The 23751-nt window shown below is 37.7% G+C and overlaps 1 protein-coding gene across 3 annotated transcripts in view; it reads right to left on the bottom strand.

Moving 5' to 3' along the window:
- The window catches only part of LOC124168841 (synaptic vesicle glycoprotein 2A-like), a 173459-nt gene that overhangs the window by 19881 nt on the left and 129827 nt on the right, over positions 1-23751 (bottom strand). For 2 of the 3 annotated variants that reach the window (XM_046547184.1, XM_046547182.1), the window contains exons 2-6: positions 11579-11984; positions 5583-5730; positions 3841-4021; positions 2391-2542; positions 564-736 (exon numbers count right to left, since the gene is read on the bottom strand). In XM_046547184.1, the coding sequence (XP_046403140.1) occupies positions 564-736; positions 2391-2542; positions 3841-4021; positions 5583-5730; positions 11579-11917 (993 nt within the window). In that variant the 5' untranslated portion in view covers positions 11918-11984. Of the gene's footprint in view, positions 1-563; positions 737-2390; positions 2543-3840; positions 4022-5582; positions 5731-11578; positions 11985-12891; positions 13413-23751 lie in introns of those variants that run through there. The other variant, XM_046547181.1, reaches the window with a different exon arrangement.

Raw genomic sequence — 23751 nt, 5'->3', positions numbered from 1 at the left:
CAAAATTGGTACACAATTAATGGAATAGTGCATACAAACTCATTTATGGGCACTCAGAATTACCAATAATATATGCAATAATGTTTACAGAAAGTGACAAGTATTTAAAAAAAGATGAAAGTGGAGAGGTTGTATGGAATAGGTACCCACACAGACTATGTTCATGGTCAAAGCTAAAGGATATATGTAATAAAAATGCGGGAAATAATAACTTAAATATTATATATTTGGACACCTTAGGCATACACAGATATTTTCTACCAAAACTTTACACCAGTGAATGAGGTTAGTGCAGCAGGAACTGCCTTTTTTTGAGCATGCTTGGAATTCAAATTTTCACTGTTGATTACAAAAATGCAACAATTACTTGGATGTAATGATTACTCGCATGAGCTTTAGAATAGATGACAAGGAGAAATTACTTTTAAAAAAATGTACGGATTAAAAGTAAAAATTACCAAAGATGTAATCATTAACAGTAATTCAATTATTTTCTCTTCGTTACATCACATTTCTGGGTGTAAGTTGATGCAAAACCACAAGAACAAAAGCAAATAATTCACCTGGTAAACAAGCATGGCTTCCACATCTCTGCCAGCCTCCATGAGGTATCTGGGTGATTCTGGGAGGAAGACGACGAGGCTTACGATAGCTGCCAGGGTAGGCAATGAGCAAACAAGCAGGAAGCGATGCCATGCACTAAAGTGCTCCGAGTTTTCTTCGACCACTTCCAAACCTTTGAGTTAGTGAGAAAATATCACAGATACACACGAGTGAGAAAAATACATGGTAAGATCACAATTTTTTCCTTAAGTTAGTAGTTGCATAAATTTTTTATCTTTTGTGTTAAAATGGGTTCTGTATAGCTAACAAATGACCATTCTCTCACTTTTCATTATAAGTTGATTACCATTTTCCACATGAAAAAATGTAAAAATGTAATGAGGACCTAACATAATATGTAGGTACTCATACCAATAACAAAGTGTTTTACAATTACATGTTCAAACTTATTGCTGCACATAATTTATTAGTATACCGCAATAATAGCATTTTGCAGTGGTAAAGTATCTGGTCATCACTGGATTTGCTAATGACTGAACCAGAATGAAAAATATTAAGAAGACTTAGCAAAAGGTCAGAAAATGATTAAAAGTAAGGGTACAATGGCAATTTTCTGTTTTTGCCAAAGAAACAATGAAAAAAGATCAAAAACAAGCCATGAATTTACTTGTTTCAGAGAATCTCTTATTGGCGGCATTCCCACTCCCCACATCCACTCTAACCAATCCCCTAAATTGCACATTTTCGTCCAACCTTGAATATTTAATGTCCTCGAAAATCCAGAGTACTAAATATAATGCCAAAAAGGCTGAATACTCAAGAAAAATGTTTTTGTGGTACATAATTGCTAAGTGTATCCAAAAAATGTTTATGGGGCCAAGGCTCAATCACTAAGTAGTTGCAACCCCATGTTTATAGGACAAAAAATGCTAAAAACTCCCCTCACCACCTCCTCCATCATAGGCAGATCTGGGGCATTTGCCCCAAACCCTTAAAAAAATATGTAAGATTTGTAATACGATCCCATTGCATTCGTTTTGTATTACAAGGTATCCTTGTGCCCCCAGAACAAAATCATGGGTAAGGCCTTGCTTGTGCCCCCCCCCCCCCCCTCAGGAAAGAAGTCCTGCATCCACCACTGTCCTCCATTATTGTAAATTCCTCCTAATAGGCCCTGAATATGAGAATTAGGGCTTCTGGGAAGCCACTCCTAAAGGTGAACATTATTCTAACACTAACAGTAACACCCAAATTCTCTTCTGTTGCCATTCAATTCTTATAGACACCTAGCTCCAAAAATTTGGCACCATGAAATTTTGTAAAATTACAAGGGAAATTAAGGGACTTGGATTGTGTAGTGGTCTGCCTAATGACCTAGAAAGCAAAGGTTATTGATTTTATTGACAGTCAAGAGAAATTTTTCCAATGGCTTTTAATGTGAATTTCAAGTTGCACGCTTGAAATACAACATCTTTTTTGTATCTTGTAAACTCAAAAACAAACTAGTTTTGCATGCATAATAACTCCTCTAAGGATAAGGGAGTGAGACCAATTATAAGGGGTATTATGAGTTAGTGAATTGAGCAACACCAACCATGGTAGTGCCACTGATATCAAATCATCTTAGCACCTAACAGCTGGTGTAATTCTTGAGTTCATCAAGAAATATGTATTTTCTCTATTTTCAAGGAAACTGTATGAAACAAAATCAGTTATGTATTACTCATTCCAACTATTGGTCACTTCACTTACGCTTCTTATCTCCAGTCCATTTGTAATTTAAGTCAAAGCTACATGAATATGCCACAATGCTACATAATACACACCTGTTCTAGGAATAATGGCCCATGCCATCAGAGCCACAAATATTCCTCCCAGAGCCCAGAAGACAAGCATCCAACACATCCATCGACCTCTATCCGACTTTGGCACAAATTCACTGACGTAAGTCAGGGTAACTGGTAATGATCCTCCCATCCTAAATTGAATGATTAGTTTGAATGAGAAAAATTTATCGCTAAACTTTGACACAGTTTTATAACCATATTACATTATACATACTCATGGATTATAGAGTCATGGGCATACCCAGTGGCGGGCAGGAGGGGGCAACTGCCCCCCCCCCCCTTAAAACAAAATTTGCATACGTCTTCATAAGGAAAATCGACTGGATTGAAATGAAAGTTTTCAACAATTTTTCTTCAAACCCATGAAAAATGATGCTAGTAAAAGACATGTTACTAAAAGAAATTTTTTCAAAGCAAATAATTTAAAAAACTAAATAATGGGCTGTTATAATTTTCTTAATGCATTCAATGATTGATTCATTGCCCGATTTTCATGAAAGTCATCAGAATCGGCCGATAATATAAGAAAAAAAATATAGAGTGGTTTTCGTGCTGTAACTTCCGTTCAAATACTGCTTTTTACAAACAGCGCACACTGTTCGAAAGAGGGAAGCTCGCTGAAGGCCATACACACAATCGCAAGACTCGGAAGTGGATATTAGTCAAGTACGGAGGCAGAGAAAGAGCTCCCAGCCCGACTGGCAGTGCACGTCAATTGACATGCTCCATGTCTCGGCTTGGACGGGACCACGTCAATTGACGTCCTCACTGAATGTGCTAGAATATTGGTCTTATTCACATTTTCCATGAGAAAATATAACAACTTGAATGACCATGCTTTGTGTCCCTCCCCCCAGTTTTGATCCAGGGTACACCCTTAAATAGAGTGCCTCAAATGCATTCCATAATTAGAGAAAATGGATAGATGATAGGATAGCATCCAGCTTAATAGGCAAAATAATTGAGAATATGGAGGCAGTGAATATGTTGAGAATAGAAAACATTCAAATTGAATTATCCAAGAGCAAACCCAGGTATTTATTTTTTAGTTAGGCCATTAAATTCCTACCACATGTCTGACAAAATGTGACTTTACCTTTTCGGCTAAAATTTAGGGGAGGATGTATCTCCATTTTCCATGGCAGTTATGGCTTTTATCCACTACATTAATGCTGTGAATATGTAATGCTGGGATCATGTGATTAAAGGTAAATTACCTATTTAGCAAAAATATGGAAAAATGAAAATGTACATAAATTGCACAAATTTATTTTCTGCAAACTGGTCATTGGTTTTCCCAGTTTCACATTAATACACACACAGTAATGTTGTTCACAATCCAACACGATAAGTGTCAATGTAATTGAGATAGAATGATCCTGATATGCTTTCCATGCAAGGTATAAGGATGGAATGAAACTTATCTTACCCAAATCCTGAGAAGAAGCGTGCTGTCATAAAAGTCCCATACGTTGGCATGAATGCCGCGATGACACTGAACATGGCACTGACACTTAGGGCTGACAGAAGAGTACGCCGCCTTCCCATTCTGTCTGCCAGGTTCCCCCACACCATTCCACCAACTACCATACCCAATAACGTGATGGCACCTGTTCATGAAATTCAGGGCAAAAAAATGATAAATCAGTCCTCAAAGACCATGCGCTTCAAGCAAATAGGTGCATACTTTACAAGCTATTACATTATGCTAAATAATTATAAAACAGAAGAGAAATCCCATTCCAAAAACTGTTGTAGATGCTAATTGGAAACTAAAAGCAGTCATACAAAGGTTTCAGAAGTATACATACAGCATTTCTTTCCTCTGAAATTTAAGGAATTATCAAAATATTGACAAAATCTTCTCCCACAGTGAATTGATCAATGAAAACTTAAAAATATTGACACAATCGTCTCATGTTAACAAAAGCTTCCATATTTGTTTCATGAGGGGTCCCTCTGATACATTACTCCACTTCATGGAACTTGGTTCTAAGGTTTAAGTGATTAGCAGACTTTTTAATGATCAAATGACCTTTTTTGTTGGCATGACTTTAGCATTCACATTCAAAAATTGTTCACCACTGTACATATTTTGCAATCCCAAAATTTTGTAAGTGATAAAAATTGAATTATTAGACAGACAACTTAGAAGTTGATGTATACCAAGTGATGTGAACATCAATTATTTTTGGCACTCTCAATACCATACTGTAACTCCATTCCAATTGGTGATGACAACCCAACATTATAGCTTTCATTTAAATTGCATACTCTTGTGAATTATTTTATGTCACAAAAAGGACAGAGCATATTATAATAAAAGGTATTTCTTCATTAGTAGAAGACAGTGGCACAACGAGGGGGGTTCTGGGCGATAAACAACCCCCCCTCCCCCCAAAGCTCAAGAGAAGTTTTTAAGTTAAATCCATTTTACTTAAAAGGATTAATATTACTTGCAGAATAGAGTAAGGATTAATAAAATATCCCTCAGAAAGCCTTAAAACTGACTATTTTGAACCATTTATCTTAAAATTTTTCTGGGGGAGGGCCCCTGCACTTCCCCCTTACCTGGTGGGTATTGTGTAACCCCCAGACCCCCAGTATTAGTTGTGCCTAAAACCCCCCAGCCTTAATTCCTGGCTGTGCTGCTGGTAGAAGAGTTAAGCACCAAATAAGGCTTAGAAAACAAGACATTCATCGTTCACATGTGAGGAATCAGGGGTGAATATGAACATGGTATGGTATTTGGCGGAGGCGACCGATAGCTGTGGTCATTTGCGCCGTGAGGGAAGGGGTAGGTAAGGAAGGGTGGAGAGAAACCCGGCATCGGCATTAGCCTACTCTTAGCAAAAGGAGCCAAGGGGACCACGGCTTAACGTCCCATCCGACGGACTGAGCGTTGCGCTTGAAATATTCCCCACACATCTTTCAAGCAGGGATTGGGTATTCTCTGAAAAGTCTCTACCACCACCGGGATTTGAACCCGAGCCCGCCGGGTGGGAAGCCTACACTCTAGCCACCACACCAACTCTTCCCAATTTGACCTTTTCCAAATAATCTTTTGATATATAATTTACCTTACTCATTTTTATGCTTAAATACATCTGTCTACAATTATGAGGAGAATTCAATGCATAATTTTCTATTAATAAGAAAGATATGACTCACCCAGCCATCCCTTACGAGGCTCCTCAATGCAAAATTCCACCTCCGCTGAGGGGACAGCCAATGGCACGACATGTATCTCGACAGCATCAGCAGCCAACCCAAGGCCCACCAATGCCATCACACGACATTGAAACCATCCTGAGCCAGACTGAAAGAGAAAGCAGATTCTTAGTAACCCTAAGCAAGCTAGAACCTACAAATAGAATAGAATATAAATTTGTTCTTGGACGTCTTTATCCACTAAGAACATAAAAAAGTACATATTTGAGCCTGGTAACACATTGATTCTCAAAGCAGTTGAATTAATATGAACAATAACAGCAATGAATGAATATAAACACCCTTTGTAAATTTTCACCGAATTTATTTGCTGGTACGATGCGTTTTGATGCTAAGACATAATTCTCGAGCCAGACTGAAAGAGAAAGCAGATACTTAGTAACCCCAAGCGAGCTGGAACGTACACATAGAATTGAATATAAATTTGTACTCGAGAATGACGCCTTAGCGTTGAAACACGTTGTACCAGCAAATAAATTTTCAGTTAAAATTTAGTGTGATTATATCCATTCAACATGGATTTTCACAAAATTGAAGCCAAATCTATAGATTTAGTAACAGCAATTGTTCAGTGAGGTTTTCCATACTTATTAAATTAAGGCCCTCATTGGATTAATAGACACACAAAAAACCTTATTTTAAAAAGAAATACTGAACTGGATTTTTTTATGTTGGTAGGAATTCTATTCCATATCCTGGCTACAGCAACACAGAAAGGTTTTTGGGTCAGTAGTCCTATGTAGAGGAGGAACATTAGCCATTTTTTCTCTAGGAGGAAAAATTTACTTTAGATGACGTGGTTTCTGATTCTGAAAAAGACAATACATACACGCCATATAAGCCTCCCTTTCCTTCCAGCACCGCCTTCTTCAATTCATGGTAAGGCCTAATCCCTATCAATCTATCTAAAAATCCTATTCTCTTCCTTCCCCTCCCTCCTTTACCTAACATTCTACCATCTAAAACTGTTTTCAGCATCCCTTCCCCGCTAAGTACTTCTTCTATCCATACCTTCTGTCTCCTCTGTATCTCATCTAAAAGCTGCCTCTCCTCACCCACCATGTCCAGCACTTCATCGTTCCTCCTCCTCTCTGTCCATTTCACCTTCTCCATTCTTCTCCAAACCCACATCTGGAATGCCACCAATCTTCTCTCGTCCTCCTTCCTTAGTGTCTACATTTCCGCATTGTAGAGAGCTATACTCCAGATTAGACTTTTCACTAACCTTTTCTTTAACACTTTGCGTGCCATGGACGTAATATTACATCCTGCTAATCCTTCTGAGGATTGCCATGGACGTAATATTACGTCTTTCCATTCAATTGGCTTTGTATGCGTAAATATTTCGCCCGTGGTACTTTTCTAGTTCACTGCTTAGGGGTTCTATTTTTTCAAAAATCAACTGCTCAATGGAAAAAGAGTTCACTTTATGTGTTTAGGACGAAAAGTCCACTGTAGCTACCAGCATCCTCATCTTAGGTCACTTAGTGTGAAAATTCTTTGGGTTCTTTGAGGGTGCATTGACCCTTTTTGTCATCCAGGATTTATAATGCTTTGCTCGGAACAATGCTTTTTTTATGATTTCCATGCTTTAAATGGTTCAAATTGAGCGTATTAAAAAATAATTATGCATGTTATGGCGGTACATCGTGTGTTGCAACTTTTTTGTTTTAAAAAAACATTAGGTTTTCATTGTTAAATTATATATTTAAAAATTAGGAATAAATGTTACTCAACTCATTTATAAAGAAGAGCAAAGTCCATTTTTATTGAAATGCACTTCGATATAAATATATTTTTGATGCTAGTGTTTTAAAAAATGTACGAATATTGTGAAAATGGCTGGATTTTTCAGTAGGGCTTTAAATTTAGCAACCGGCACTCATAGTGTTAAACTCTTACATAACGATCCTCTCAGAAGCTCCTTCCTGTTCATGAATGCCTCCTTTGCTAATGCAATTCGCTTCCTGATGTCCTTACTACTGTATCCGTTTTCCTCTAATGTGCTGCCTAAACAGTTGAATTACTCTAACTGCTCAAGTTTGGACCTGCTATATTTGTGCATTGACGAAATGTTTAATTAAGATAAAGTGGAGGTGAATGGAATATGATGAGTGCACTCAATGCATAGGAAATCTCTCATTTTATTGGCCCCCTCTAAATCCCAGAAATCTAATCTTTCAAGAAAGATTTTATCACCGACGACAAGAGTTCATTTCAAATATCTTTACGACTGAGAGGCTGGCCAAAGTTTTATGGGGAGTGAAGGCACAGGGCAGGTGACTTCCTGAAAACCAACCAAAATGCGATGGGCGGGGAAATTCAGTCACTTTCAGACGTCCCTGTTGCATGGCTCCTTAGTAAGTTAGCATTGTTGCCAAATGGATAAAGGGTTTTTGAGACAGCCTTTTATTTTTATTCACTGACTAACAAGTGAAGTCCCTCAAATGTCACCACCAAATCTCATTCAAATTTTGCTAGGTGATAGGAAATGGGTTTTACCCTGAGGTAAAGTTTTTGTTTCAGCCACCAAAGCTCAATATTTTTCGAGATATTAGCTACACAAAGTACCAGAAAAATGCCTAACTTCATGCACCCCGCAATGCAACAATAGACCCTTAAACTCTATTAATAGGAAGAAGATATTAGCAACAGAAAGTAGCAGCAAAATGCTTAACTTTATGCACCCCACAATGCAACTATAGACCCTATACTCTGTTGCTAGGATGAAGAGCACTGACGGTGTGTTGCAGAGCTATGGGTAGCAAAAATTTAGGTATTTTCCTAGTACTTTCCATCACTAATATCTCAAAAATTATTGAGCCTGGGTGGCTGAAACTAAAACTATACCTAATCAGTATCTATTTCCAATCCCCTAGCTAAATTTGAACTAGATCTGGTGATGAAACTTGAGGGACTTTCCTTATGAAAGATAGGTCCAAGTATTTTGTGGAGTGAGGGCTGAGGGCACATGACTTCCTGAAAAGCAACAAAAATGCGATGGGCAGAAAAAAGCCTTTTGGGATTTCTCCCAATTGTGCTCTGGGTTGAATTGAAGAGAGAGTGTCATCTTGGAATGTAACTTGTAGACATTTTAGGGAGAGTTTGAACTCCTTAACCTCAACCCCATTCACTATAGCCTGGCAAAATCAAGATTACATATTTAAAAGGCTCCTTTACTTAACGTTTTCATCCATGCTTAAAAATTTTAAGTCTGTAGCCTGGAGTAATTCAAAGAAAAAGAAAAAAACTAGCTAAAACTTAGATAAGAATGGCAACAAAAAGATATTGCTTTGAGTACCAGCAAATAAAGATTAGATAATAGAGCAGAAGTTTGATAGAACGATTTGAGGCACTGTTTGGGCCCGGATGATAAGATTGCATGGTGTGGGGAAGATAACAATGAAGCCTATGGTTACCAAAATGATTCATTATTAGTTCATCCTGAAAAATAGACTCTGATAAAAAACACCTGGAAGATAAGGAATAAGATTGTGTTGACAAAACAAATATGTGTGCACAAGATACAAGTGGATATGAATGGTATTTCCACAACACTATGAAGTAAAAAATAATGAAAACTGTTATAGGTAAATAGCCAGCCTCCGTAGTGACAGATGTTAAGGCATTGCCAACAATTCTCAGGGTCTTGGGTTCAAGTCTTGTCACTAACTTCTCTGCTCAGAGGGGTTATTCTATATTTCTGAATGCCATGTACCACATTTGGAGAGCTATTGAAACTTCTAATAGTACTACTATTCAGTAAGTGAATAATCGCTTGAGTCTTCAAGTACAAGATGGAAATGAATTATATCCATGGGAGTGAGCCCTTTAAGTATACGCTGTTCAGGGATGCCGACTTACAAAAAATATTGGGGGGGGCCCAAAGCGGGGATGTTGAATTGGGAAATTTTATAGGTAGTGAGTTTTAAGTTTTTTAAGCATTTTAGAAGAGTCATATGATCAACATTAGAAACCTGATAACTTGAATCTCAACATCTGGACACACCGGGGAAAATCGACAAGCCTGACTCATTTTTTCCTAACACCCATAACGAATTTTTGAGGGGGCTCGGGCTCCCTTAGGCCCCATGGAGTTGGCGCCACTGACGCTGTTACTCATGCACTATAGGCAGTCATTTATTGAACTTTCTGGCAATGCACATATGAGGTAACTCTGTGCTGTCGTCTGAATGCAAGCCCAAATTCAGAAAAACAGAAAAACCTCTTAGGGCATGAAAATTTTGTAATCTACTGGCGGTTTTAGCCCGTTAGACACTGTAAGATAGGTTGAAGGTGTTTTTCTGGGTCTCACAGGTTGATGCACTATCATGATTGTAAGGGAAGCAAGAAAAGATACATGAGAAGCAAGTTTTACAATTCAATGATAGAGTATCCAGATGTCAAAAATATTTTAAAAAGCAGTAGTAATAAAAGTGTATCTTAAATATCTTTTTAACATGTAGGTGACAGTTGATACAGCTAATGACATATTTTTATATAAGTTATTACACATATAAGATAAAATGCATTGACTGAGTGGGTAAAACTATGAGAAGAAGATGGACCAACTTACATCAAACAAGCTGGCTATATCATGAGGCATGATGGTCTCACAAAAAAATTGTCGAAGGACAGGTGAAAGGGAAGAAGGGCAAGGGACAGCCCCAGATGACAGTGGTGGATACAGATGGGGGTTGCAGGGGGGTTGCAGGAGGCGTGCACTCCCCCCATTTGTGGGTATTGCCAAACATTGCAAAACCACAAATGTAACTTTTTTTATATCATAAGATGGCATTGTCTTTTACATGTGTATAATCACTTTAAATAATATTTTCTTATTCCCTGCCTATGACTTGATCATTTTTTATTACGATTAAAGTAAAGACAACTCAAGATATATTTTGTGCCCTTCCCTTGAGTTTTTTCTGTATCCGCTACTGCCGAAAGAGTTACATGGGACAGTTGTAGAGGATGTAAAAGAGAAGAAATTCTAAATAAAAAGGCTAGCGGGTTGAAGAGCAGAATGGAGAGCACCATCAAACCAATCTTAGAATTTCTGATTAATGTTGATGATGATGACTTATTTGTGCATTATTTTTAATGATACTCGATAGAATGATGATCCTTTATGATATCCTTACTAGCCATGTGAGCCATAGTTTATTTTTTCACTTTACTGTGAGATTTGTAAATTAGCACTTACTAGGGTTATTCCCATGGCTTTGATAAATACCCAAAATAAAAACTAACCATTTCATAAGCTTTAGGACAACACAATAGTTTTTAAAGTTGAAGATACACGTTGGTCACAAAAGGATTTGAAGCAGACCATGGATGGTTTTCGAAAGGAATATTTGTTGGCCTAAAAGAATAATTTAAACAAAAGAATGTTTCTTTATGAATACAATAAGCCCCTAGTAAATTTCACATCGGCAACCCACATTTCGTGGCAGCTGTCATGGTTGCATTTTATGGGATATCATATCATGGGACGTTTTTATTAAATAAGTTACAAACTCCTCAGTGTTTGTTGATTGTTTTATCACAAATTAAACACCCAGAGTATTTGTGCTGAATGATAAATACTTATACATTTTATATTCATACCCTTCTCTCATGTTACTTAATCCTCATAATATTACTTTCATAGCTTCAAGATAGTAGACATTTTTTGGCTAATATAATTGGAATTTGGCTAATTTGGAATGGGTGCTAAGCATACTTGCAGAGTTTGGTAATGATAAAATGATGCTAAGGATGTGTTTGATGAAACCAAAAGTAGCTTTATGAGCTCCAGTAGCATGAGATGCAACTATGCATTATTTTTGGCCGCAATGCACACAGCCATATGGAAATGCACAGCAGACAGGCAAACAGACATCCTCTTTTTTATTTATATTTATAAATCATTTTTCATAAAGTTAAAAAAATACCTGTCTAATAGCATCTTCATGGAATTGCGACAGGAGGGACCCCTCGGAGTCGATGCAGTCAGCAAGGTCATCGTCCGGGGATCCTCCACCAGCAACGGCAGCTCCCGTCGACCCACTGCGGCCCACATCTTCCGTACCGGCAAAAGCCACCCTCACCGTCCTCTGAGGAGGGCCCCCAGAGGTCTGGTGCTGGGTCGGCACCTCCTCCGTGTAGAGCAGGGAGGACATTGTGGTCGTTTGCGATGAATCAGTTTGATTCCTGGGTGGGACGAGGGCCGACTCCTCACCCTCCGATGTTGGCGACTTCCACAGCGTGGGCCCAGGCAGGCCGAGAGGCATTCTGATGATGTTCGATGGAAAGATGTGGTTTAAGGAGGCACTCACCCCACGGGGAGTGCTGAGGAAGCTGGAACACAAGAAATCAAAGAGTTAAGTTTTTTCTGTTTGGCAACGTTTTCCTTTCATTTCTGCTTCTATGTATAGATATTATAAATTATCCAAGATAAATTATAAACTATAAATTGCAATTTATACATTTTATTATAAAACTCCTTACTCTTCCCCCTTCCACTTCCATATACCTGTTTCTATCTACTTGGCTCTGGGTATAAATACGTGAGAGAGTTCTGTTGCTTAAAATGGCATAGAATGTTGAAACCAGGGTCAGTAATGGGGTTTTACGTTATAGTGTGGAAATACCATTTAGAGTTTATATTTTATCATGGATATGTATAACATACTGGTGGGTTATGCCACACTGTTGTGATCCCTAAGGTGAACCCAGGTGGGGTGTATTGACAATGGAATTTCTAATATAATTCTGAACGAACTTTGAGGCACAAATGCCACTTTCTATACAACAAATGCGAGTTTTTTAATCAGTAGCAACAATTAGATTTTATGTGCACGAAACATCTTGACATCCTTGTTGGCTGATGCAATAAATCCACTTTATAACACTCAGGTATCCAACCAGGCTGCTCAGGGGGTAAGTTTTTCATGTTAAACCCTTTTTAAAGGTATCCAAGGGAGGTCACTAGTTTCCAATTATATTATTTGTAAACACTAATGATAACATCAAATAACCCAACCTCGATAACATTAATTTGGAGATAACCAAGGATGTGAAATGAAAAAGAATTGGTGTCAATATCCAGTTATTTGGGTAAGAGCATTTTAATTTGGTTTTTAATTCGGATTTTTACAACTGCTTTATTGATGAAATTGTGCATACATCAAATCACCTTTAATGGAATCATTAATACAAGGTGAATCTATAACCATCTGTGCCATCACTATACATGTTTACTCACAGGTAGCCATTGGCCAAGAGACCTTGAATGGTCACGATAATTCGCCTCTTCAGCTGCCCAATGCGAAGGCACATCACTTCACTTAAGGAAAACTTCCATTAAGACTTCTGACTTGCTAGTTTAGACCATGCAATTCGTTTCTCACGATAAAGAGCTCTCTAATTGTGCCCAACATGCTCAATCATGCATGGCCTAAAAGTTAAAGAAAGGATTCATGACCCATTACATGTCAAGTTAGGAATAAGGTCGCATCCAATACACTTCAAAAGGATTCACTATTTATCCCTAACCTATTGAGTCTCCCCACAAGAGTATTTTGTACCAGTCTGCCGCCACAGTTCTCAGAGTTATCAAAATCTTGGCCTTGGTCACTTCCTCAATTGACCTTGGATTCATATCCGAATGATACTGTGCTTTCGACTGAATGATTACCTAACAAGGTAACCATGATGGTGGTTCGATATTTTTATAACCGGTTCTCCCAAGATGACACACGACGTTCAGGTGACTGCGAAAAGTGTCACAAGTTTTCCTAAAACAAAACATTCAACGTCGATTCAACGATGTAATAACAGCACCGGTGGCACCACTGTCTCAACACAACAAGACGAGAAACGTGAGTCAACTGACATACTATCTGTCATCGACCGCAAAAGAATTATGAATTGATTCGGCCACACACTGTGTTGGCTTCAGGAGTACGAACCTCAAGGGAAAAAATGCACACTTACTCTTTCTATCGGGTGAATAGATTTCATTTTTCATTTTTTACGTCTGTAATGGGGAGAATACACAGCTTTAGAAACGGAATTCGTCCTCGATATCACCGTAAAGAAGTCCTCTCCTCCATTCCACACGGACACGGAGCGCATCATTTTCTGTCGAGTTATTTACGCCCCTTCACTGCAGGTGTCAGTCCTTTAGCCTTCCTGCAAATTTGAAATCTTTAACCTGGCGTTCCGCCTTCCCGCGTCGCCTTTGTATCCGTTCGGGACGAAATTCAATAATGCATCGAAAGGCGTGCACGTGGGCGGCAACGCAACACGCTCGGAGGCCATATTTGCACGGGGCTTCCCGCGTGCTAGAATGTCGTTCCGAAAATCTCGGCATGGTGACCGTGTTTCAGGATGAGCGGAAAGTACATGCAACGTCGAAATGGGTAATAGGGGACAAGGGCGGAAGTGTTGAAGGAAGTAGGGCAAGATCCTTGTTTAATGGGGGGAAATGTACGTAAACCTTATATTGCCTGGCGAGCCGCCCCGGAGGCAAGTGGCATAGGATGTTTGGACAACTGCCACGACGACGCTAATGTAGGGAAATAATTGGGGTAGGGTACGAACGATATATGAAATGTGTCCTGACTCAATGCACCGCTTAATTTCTACAATTTTAGATACCGGAACGCATACTCACACTTTTAATCCACACATGACTTTCAAACATAAGCCCCTTATCCTCCATCCCCCTTAAACTTACGATTTTTTAAAAATTTGTAATACTAGTTACAATGAGGAATCATATTTTACCAAACTAAAAAAAAAGATGATATTTTTAAAACTGCTAAAATTATAGTCCTCACATTTTCCTGAGAGGTGCCGGAACGCCATTCCGGCCGAAATTAAGCACTGACTGAATGATAACACAATAGGCGGATTTAGGGGGACATGAAGGCACCTGTTCCCCCAGAAGCTTAAAAAATAGACAAGATTTTTAATACGGTTAACATTAAGTTCATTTTATATTGTGTAATATGGAGTCACAATCATTTAATTTGATATTAATAACCTTCATATAAAAATAAAGAGAATATTTTCTACAGTAATTGTATTTTAATTTTTGTTTTTAATCTCAAGCATAAGAAGACTTGTCAGACCCGGTGCCCCCCAAGAAAAAAATCCTGAATCCGACCCTGGATATCACCATGCTTCTTATGATCGTAAACGGGTATCGATGAAATCAAGATAAATGCTGAGCTCGGCGAGAGAAAAATGCAAATGCTAAAATAAATTTTAGAATTCCCATTACATATTACGATAGGAATAGTGACCTAATTATAGTGGAGGACGGATAAAAAGTTTCGGTCGATCATGAGGTAATAGTATTGGGAAAATAAATATTTACAAGAACCATAATGAAAGATACACTGCTGTATGTTCCACAGAAGTTTTAATAACCGACCCAGGTTTCGACATTTCGCTATGCAATTTTCAAAGGTCATTTCGACATAGTGTAATGTCGAAACCTTGGTCGCTTATTAAAACTTACGTGGAAATTACAACAGTGTATCTTTTATTTTGTTTCCTGTGAACATGTTCCACCAAGTATCGCCATCCAGCCTTAAGTTAAATATTTACAACATTTTACACATAAAAGAGCGATTAAAATATGATATCGCGCAAAAAATTAATTTTGGCGTAGAATTACCATCAAATTGTTTTTAAATAATTTCCCTACGTCAAAAAGAAGCATGGATATGAGTTAATTCAAGGCACTTATTATTGAAAAAATGTGAAAATTTTTAAATCCGATATTTTTTGCGTAAAACGAAATGATATGTTTGAAGTGTTTTGGGGCTATTGAAAATTTTTTACCAAAGTCTGCGAACCCCTGGTACTGACATTCGTGGTATGGCCCATACATCATGTTTTTTTACGGGGAAATTTAAAATTAAGTTAACATGGAACTTTTAAACCATCTCTCACTATCCTATTCTGCAAATACCGCTGTCTTTTTCATTGGTTCCTTAAAAGTTTTATAATTCCTATTTCCCTCAACGACAAGAGGACCTGCCTAGCGTTCAAGAAAACGGTCCTTTAACCCAAAAATACTGATCTGCCCAATTTTAAAAGCTAAAACCAACAATTACGGAATATCAGACAAAAATTATGATATATAAAGGGTAATACATAAAACATGAATTTAATAGTTTCAATAGAATATTAGAGAGACAAACCAGTTCCAGTGATTTTATAGCGTAATTTCCTCGGCACATAGGGTTTTCCATTTCAGTTTTGCATTGGGAATATCAAAATGTGTATTAAATCTCTTAATCACCGTCGGGGCAGATTCTACTTCAAAGAGAAAGAAATTTGCTGAGTAAAACCAGAGCAATGAATTAAAATGAAAAAATAATTAATGGTTATGATACGAAAAAAGTAGGGATGGAAAGTGAAACTAAACGAAAATGTTTCGTTCCCACCCGGAGGGAAACGAAAATACGAGGCATAGGTTTAGTTTTGTTCTCGCACGAAATTAAAATCACCAAGGAGTTAAAGTTTCGACCAGGAACGAAACTTTACTCCCGGGAACGAAACTAATTTAATCGAAACTCCGCTGCTCATAGCTAAGTTTCGATGGTAGAAGTTGAATGGAGGGGGAAAGAGGGAATAGTTTCGACCCATTTCATGACAGAATATAGAGAGGTTAAAACGTCGACCTTAAATATGGAATGGCCAGTTTGCTTTCACCGTTCTCCTGTTAGTGGTAAAAATATGAGTGCCCCGTACATCTAATGGCGGTAGGCCGAACCTCTGCTTTATTTAACCATACTTCGTACTCGGTGTGTGGGTCGAAACTTCACTGTTAGAAGGTGAAGCACGTGGTCTCTCCGGTACGAAACATACTCTGTGCTTCGTTTCGTCCCAGAAGTTTTGTTTAGTTCCAATCCGACGTAGTTTCAACTCCGATTTCGTTTCGACCCTGAGTTTAGCTCCCCGGGTTTAGTTCATTATCGTTTCGTTTCTACATTTCGAACGAAACTATTGAAATTTCACTAGTTTTGAATTTCGTTTAGTTTCGATTACCATCCCTGGAAAAAAGAGAACAAAAATGACTAGTTATAAAGAAGATATCTGCCTTCTCCCAGCAATGGATACGCCACTTTAATAAGCCTTCTATATGTTGGGGGCTGAAATATTTTCTGTCAGCTTAAAATACGGAATATACCAGGCTAAAATTTAAAGGCATAATTCATACACGTACCCGATTTTCCTCCAGCCAGAAATCAGAAAAAATCATTTTGCATACAATATTAGTGATGATTTGGCCCGCTTATTAATGTAGCTAATGCTGCTTAGGCATCTGCATCTTTAATCAGCTTAATCACCAGATATGCCGAAGAGTTCTACCGTCGACACTTATTAAAGTTTAACGCAAGAAGATTTAATCATAGATTATTTCTTATTATAAGCTGATTTTTAATTTTGAATATCATTTTTCCAAAGCAGTAATGAATCAGAAATATAAAACTAGCGAAAGATAACGAAAGTTCAGAGCTTGTAGTTGTGGGTTACGGAAAGAATTGTTTAGTTATCATTTTAAACTCAATGCTATAAGTTAGCAGGTTTTTAAATCTATTTTACCATACTGATTCCGTGAGCTTGAAAATTATATCGATAACTCGCATCCTAGAAATTCGGTGAAATGAACGAACATACATAATTTGGAACTCAAAGCAACTCAAAATTCCGGTTGGTAGCCGACTTGCTACTGTGAGCTGCCTCAAAAGCAGCAACCATTTGGACCTAAGCAAACAAGCCGACTCATGGGAATAAGTAATTGATGTTTGCAAGCCGAAATTCCGCTTGATTCTCCGAACATCACGATGAAAAACGAGGACTGAGTCAATAAAGAGAAACTACCCACGGAGAGAAAAAGTATACAAGCAGCAAGATGATTTCCTATCATTAGCATTTTGATGAAATTAATGAAAAATATTGTGGAAAATGTAAAGAGTAAACTTGTAAAGTAAAAGGTTCTCTGGCATACTTATATAGGCACGAACCGGGTTTCTTAACATGATTACATCTTCAGCTGGAGGAGTAACTACGTTATGAAACCCGAGGGGTACCTATTTATGTATACAAGTGAACCTTACAAAGTTTATTCTATTATTTTCTATAATGGAAATTTTTCACAAAGGTAAACCTGAGGCTACTATAAACATATTGTGTTTAAATTATTTAAGGTCTCAAACAGTGCTTATTATAATGTAATTCGTTCCCCTACTCTTCTAAATAATTAAGTAGTTCAATGATTCAAGAATTATTATTATTATTATGAAAGCAAAGTTACAAGTTGACCATTCGGTCGGGTAGAAACATAGATACGCATTAATTAATACACACATAAAAAAGTAATACAATATAAAAGTCAATACTAACATAGTGAAACACAAAAAATGAAAAGACCCTTACAATTCAACCCAATTTAACTTTCTCGTAAAGGACTTAAGATTTCGCGGGAAGGGTTCCAAAACTATCTTAGGAAGATCGTTTCAATCCCCTATTCTGTTTTAATTTAAGCCATGGTCAAAACCACACCATTATTTTATGTTAACCCAGGATGTTATAGTTATTTTCTGTATGTATGTATTAAGGAAGGAAATAAATCATCAGATAAGAGGTATAGAGCATGTTACTTTATGGAAGCGAAGTGTGGACGTTGACAGCAGCGGAGAGGTCAACAGTGGAAGCATTCGAAATGTGGTGCCACAGAAGAATGTTTAATATAAAATGAATGGAGCGAGTGAGTGGTGAGGAAGTCCCTAGAAGAGTAGGAGAAAAGAAATGTGTCCAAAAAATTCTATAATAAAAAGACTTAATCGGTCACAAAATGCGGTAAAATGGCCTGACTAAGATAATCGTTGATTCACAAGAGGAACTTACGACAGGTTAAGGTAGGTCCAGAACACAGTATAAAAGAAAAATGTATTAAGAATGTAAAAGAGAATAAATACACATGCAAATATGAACAGGTAAGCTAATGGAAGAGAATGGAACCTGGGTGAAGAGCTGCTTAAAAACAGTATTCGGATTGCTGACGTGTGAGGATTATTTATTTCGTGTATGTAACCTATTTTCCATTTCATTCACGTCTATAATAATTTCGTTTACGTTTTGAGAGCTGCCAATACAATATTATTACAGCGGATTATACGCCATTATATTGTTCTAAATCGCTATCTTGCAGCCATCACATTTTTGTTATAGATAACCTATGCTATCTGAATAGGTTGGTTAATGTGCTCTCTTCATAAATGTTTTTACTCAAGCTTTCTCCAAATTGTACGCCGAAATATTTTAAATGCTTGAAAACGTGGGAGCGATTAATACTAAACATACCGGACGATATTTAAGTCAGAGAGAAAATCAAGGCGCAAAGCATAAAAAAAGTCCGCCAAATCTGTAACCACGCATTACCCACGAGATACCGTGTTTGCATAACGCCAAGGATAAAACATATCGAGAAACTAACTCACCGCTTCCTACCTGAACCGGAAGTTTACTTCCAAAAATATCCCATGAAAACAATTACTGCTACCCAAAAATAAAGGCGAGAGTTTTTTAATCGGAATTTTTGCCGAAGTTGAACTCCTACTGAGGAATAAACATACGAAAAACCGAGGAAACCATAAATATCAACCAAGTTTTTGGGTAAATGTGTTAAAATATCTAATGTATACGGAAAATTGTAGCTCCTAACTGTAACTTGACAATAGTAACTCTAGATTTAAAACCTGGGTAGGTCACCCAAATTCATAAATTGGTAACCAATGCAATTATCACAGTAATAATTGGGCTTAACCGTTAATTACAAGCTGCATCCATGGTGATTTTCACAGGAATGGATATCATTCACGAGTAAAATTTTACCTTCATGTTTTTTTAAATTATAATACTTATCTGATTCCTCTCATTACATAACAGAAATTTAGTTATTACATTAGTAGCATAAATTATATAACTTCGAAAGCACAAGATATGCTCAACTGATAAATGGTTGTATATATATATATATATAATTAGAGACCAACCCAAAAAAAACGTAAATTTAATACTCAATGGTAAAGAGAAAGAGTGATTTATTTTTTACCGTTTAAACGTGAGAAAAAGGACCTTTTGAGGAAAATTAATGGTTTATTGAAGTCCGTACATAACGCATATATAACCCAAAGTTCAAAAAAGACCGCTTATTACCATAATTCGCCATAAAAATTATTAATACCGTCATTATCCCACAACAATGGTAAATACTCAATTATTTACTCGTACGCCAATAGTCTAGCTGAGAAGATAATTACGGGATCTCGAGAATACGTTTTCCTGGTTTCCAAGTCCGAAGGTCACATTGTGCCGGGAATCCGGAAGCAGCACTTCCCTCGTGTTCAAAGATTGACGAGAAAGGGTCAAAGGTCAGTTATATTGGGAAGGAGGCCAACTACGGGTCATATTCTACTTATAGAACACTTGGAAAGTTCACTCTAGGTGAGAGAAATCGGTTTGCGAGTCAAACAAGAGGATTCTGAATCGTAGTCTACCTCTTTTCAACCGTGCACAAACTCAGTGATTCAACGCAAAGTCCTTCGCCGCCATTTTCATCCATTATTTGAATATGCGAGGGTAAAGCTCACCTCAGATCAAGTCACAGGCGTGAAGGCAAGACTCTGTACCACCTCGAACTTTAAGCATTAATTTGTCATCCATCCAACTCATTTTTTTAAATGGCTTGATTGATAATCCTTCTACAAAATGAATTTTTTAGCAAAAAAATCGAAGCCAAGTTACATAGAAAGTAGATGATACAAAAAATACATTTTTCAACTACACTTTTTCTATCACTTTGAGTGTAATTACTCAAGATGAATATCCATTTTTTCACTCTCTGAACTATAAAGGATATACAAATAATGGCACGTTTGTATCCTTCAATGTTTATTCTAAAGTCTACCTCTTTTCAACCACACACCATCTCATTGATTCAACCCTGAGGCCCCTTCATTCTTTGAATAGGTGAGGGTAGAGCTCACTCCATATTGAGCCACAGGAGTCGGGATACAGTTTCTGTACCAACTCGCACTTTGAGCATTATTGTGTCATCCATAAAACTTATTTTAAGAATTCTTAAATCGATAATCCTTCCAGACAAAGCATTTTTTGCGTAAAAAAACGAAGCTGGGTTATATAAAAATTACATACATATGCATTCATATGTTACGTTGGTCAAAAAATATTTTTTTCGGCCACACTTTTTCCATCGGTTTGAGTGCACTGACTCAACATGACAGTGTATTATTTAATACCTGAATTATCATATGAATCTGTTTGTTACAGATAAACTTATATAAAATTATGATGATTGCTTTCATTTGTCATTAACTTCGTAGTAACGCCAGAGATATGGATGTACATAATAATGGCACGCTTAAATCCTTCGATTTTTATCGAATATCTCTTCTACCAAAGTAAATTTGATGATGTTACGACATTCATTGCCATTACGATGTAAACTTGATATACACTGAAAATATTTGTGACCGGTTCGTATAAAATATTCGTAACCGGTAGAATGTATATACCAGGAATCGTTCACTTTAATATTTTATGGGGAGAATTCTTCAATACCTTACCGAAGTATTCTAGGTCACACAACAGGCACATAAACCTGGCACACGGATGCTCGTGAATTGCATGGTTCCACGTTTGAGTCATGACTTTATGGAGCCAAGAGACAGTAAAGGAAACATCGTACTGCACATTCCATTCCTTAACTTAAAGTTAAAAACGTGTTAGTTAAAAAGCGTGTCTTTATTCCTCCAGACGACGCGACGGTGGTTACCGACATATCGGCATATTTAGATGAAATTTTTTACTCCTGTTTTTTTCGAAATAGACCGTCGTGATAAAAAGTTGATATTGTATCCTATACATTTCAACCTTCTTAGTTCTACAGGCCGATATATCGACTTTTACTCGACCGGCGAAAAAGCCACGAGCCGATATATCGGCTCTAGGGTAGACCAGATTTATAATCATACTAAGTTAACAGACTTTGTTATCCTTTATCTAATGAGTTAGAATATTATTAACATCAAATAATTCCTTTTTAGATTGAATAAAAAAATATTATATTGATATCTGAAGCCGTACCGTCATGTAGCATTTTTTTTATTAAGTGTAACAAAATTCTTAAATTTACGTTGGTAGGTACTTTTCGCTAGTACCACCAAATTTCAGTGGCGCTCAGAGAGTTAAACCTGGAGTCTCCTGTAACGTATTTTGAAAAGCCTTCTCTTCACCACAATTAGGTGGTAACTATTTCGATTCAAGAAAATCCATCTTCTTGTTTTCGAACACGAGCGTTTCTCATCAAAATTAAGTGGGTTCGTCCCCCTAAATTCCGATTTATAGAAAATATTAGCCATTATCTATCTGAAACGTGAACAGAGCGTGATATTCCAGTACCCATAATTAAACGTGGGGGCCACCTGAACAATGAAGCGGAAACATAGACCAAAAAGATTTCAAATTACCATAACGTGTACCCGCGAAAGTTTTAACGAAGCATCATTATGTGAATCAATTAGGTCCTTAAGCCTCATCAGATAAAGCTACATGACTCCTGCACATGTGCAAAAACGTGACAGACACTACCAGAAGTTGGTGGCACTTATTTCAATCAGAATTTCTCCATCTTTTAAGTCTTTTTGAACCCGGGCCATCGTGATAGGAATCAATTAGGTCCCATAGCCTCATCAAAATCAATCCAGATGTCTCATAAACATATGCATAACTTGATAGACATTACCAAAAATTGTTAGCACGCATTAAACTCCGCAATTGTCCAACTGTTCAGTCATTACGAACCCTGGCCACCGCGATTGGATTCAATTACAATCAATATCCTCATAAAATCAAACCAGATATCTCCTAAATATGCGCAAAACGTGATAGACACTGCCAAAAGTTGGTACCACGCATTTAAATTGGATTTAAAAAAATCTTTTCCGTCTTTTCGAGCCCTTACACGGAAAAATGTGATGGAAACTGCCAGAATTTGGTAGCACGTATTTCAATCGGAATTTTTCCATCTATTCTCCATCCACTCTCGAACTCGGACCTACCTTATGGGAATCAATTAGAACTAATATCCTCAACAAATCAAGCCAGATATCTCCAATGCATGTGCAAAACGTGTCAGTAACTGCCAAAAGTTTGTAGCACTCATTTCAATCGGAGTTTCTCCATCTTTTCTGTCTTTTTAAACCCATGCCACGGTGATGGGAATTAATTAGCAACTATAGCCTCATCAAAACAAACCAGATGACTCCTGTGCCCGCGCAAAACGTGATAGACATTGCTACTCGTAGAAGTCGGTGGTACGTATTTCAATCGAAATTTTCCAACCTTTTTGTCTTTTGGAACCCGGGCCATCATGATGGGAATCAATTAGAACCTAAAGTCTCATCAGTTCAGATCAGATGACTCCTGTGCGAGCTCAAAACGAGATAACCACTTCCAGAAGTTGGTAGCACGCATATCAATCGGAATATTTCCACTTTTTCAGTATTTTCGAACCCGGTTCAATGTGATGGGAAGCAAGTTAAGTCCTATAGTCTTATTAAACCGAACCAGATGATTTTTGCGCATGCGCGAAACGAGACAGACAATATCAGAAGTTGGCAGCACGTATCTCAATCGGGATTTTTCCATCTTTTCAGACTAAACGAACCCGGGTCATCATGTTGAGGAGCAAGTAAGTCCTCTAGCTCTGCACACATCAAACCAGATGCTCCCTGTAACGTATTAGGGGATACGGAAAGAGAAAATACGATCGATCGACTTAAAGTCTTGGGGAGGAGTAGCCAGAGAGGACTGAATACGCGAATCGCAGCGCCTCTACCGCGTGGCGATGTAAACAAACCCTTTCATCCCTCTCACTGAAGGGGGCCTGCTCCTCGACTTTTTTTTTCCTCTTTCGTTATCTCCCGCAACTCCTCCCACCCCCCTGTCTTCAGCCGAAGGGAAGGGATTGTTGGACTGGTGACGAAGGAGTCAATGGAAACCGAAAAATAAATGACAT

This window comes from Ischnura elegans, chromosome 12 (assembly GCF_921293095.1).
Source record: "Ischnura elegans chromosome 12, ioIscEleg1.1, whole genome shotgun sequence".
NCBI classification, from domain to species: domain Eukaryota; kingdom Metazoa; phylum Arthropoda; class Insecta; order Odonata; family Coenagrionidae; genus Ischnura; species Ischnura elegans.
The sequence above is the reverse complement of the archived record's forward strand: the minus strand, read 5'-3'. Positions and strand labels throughout refer to the sequence as shown.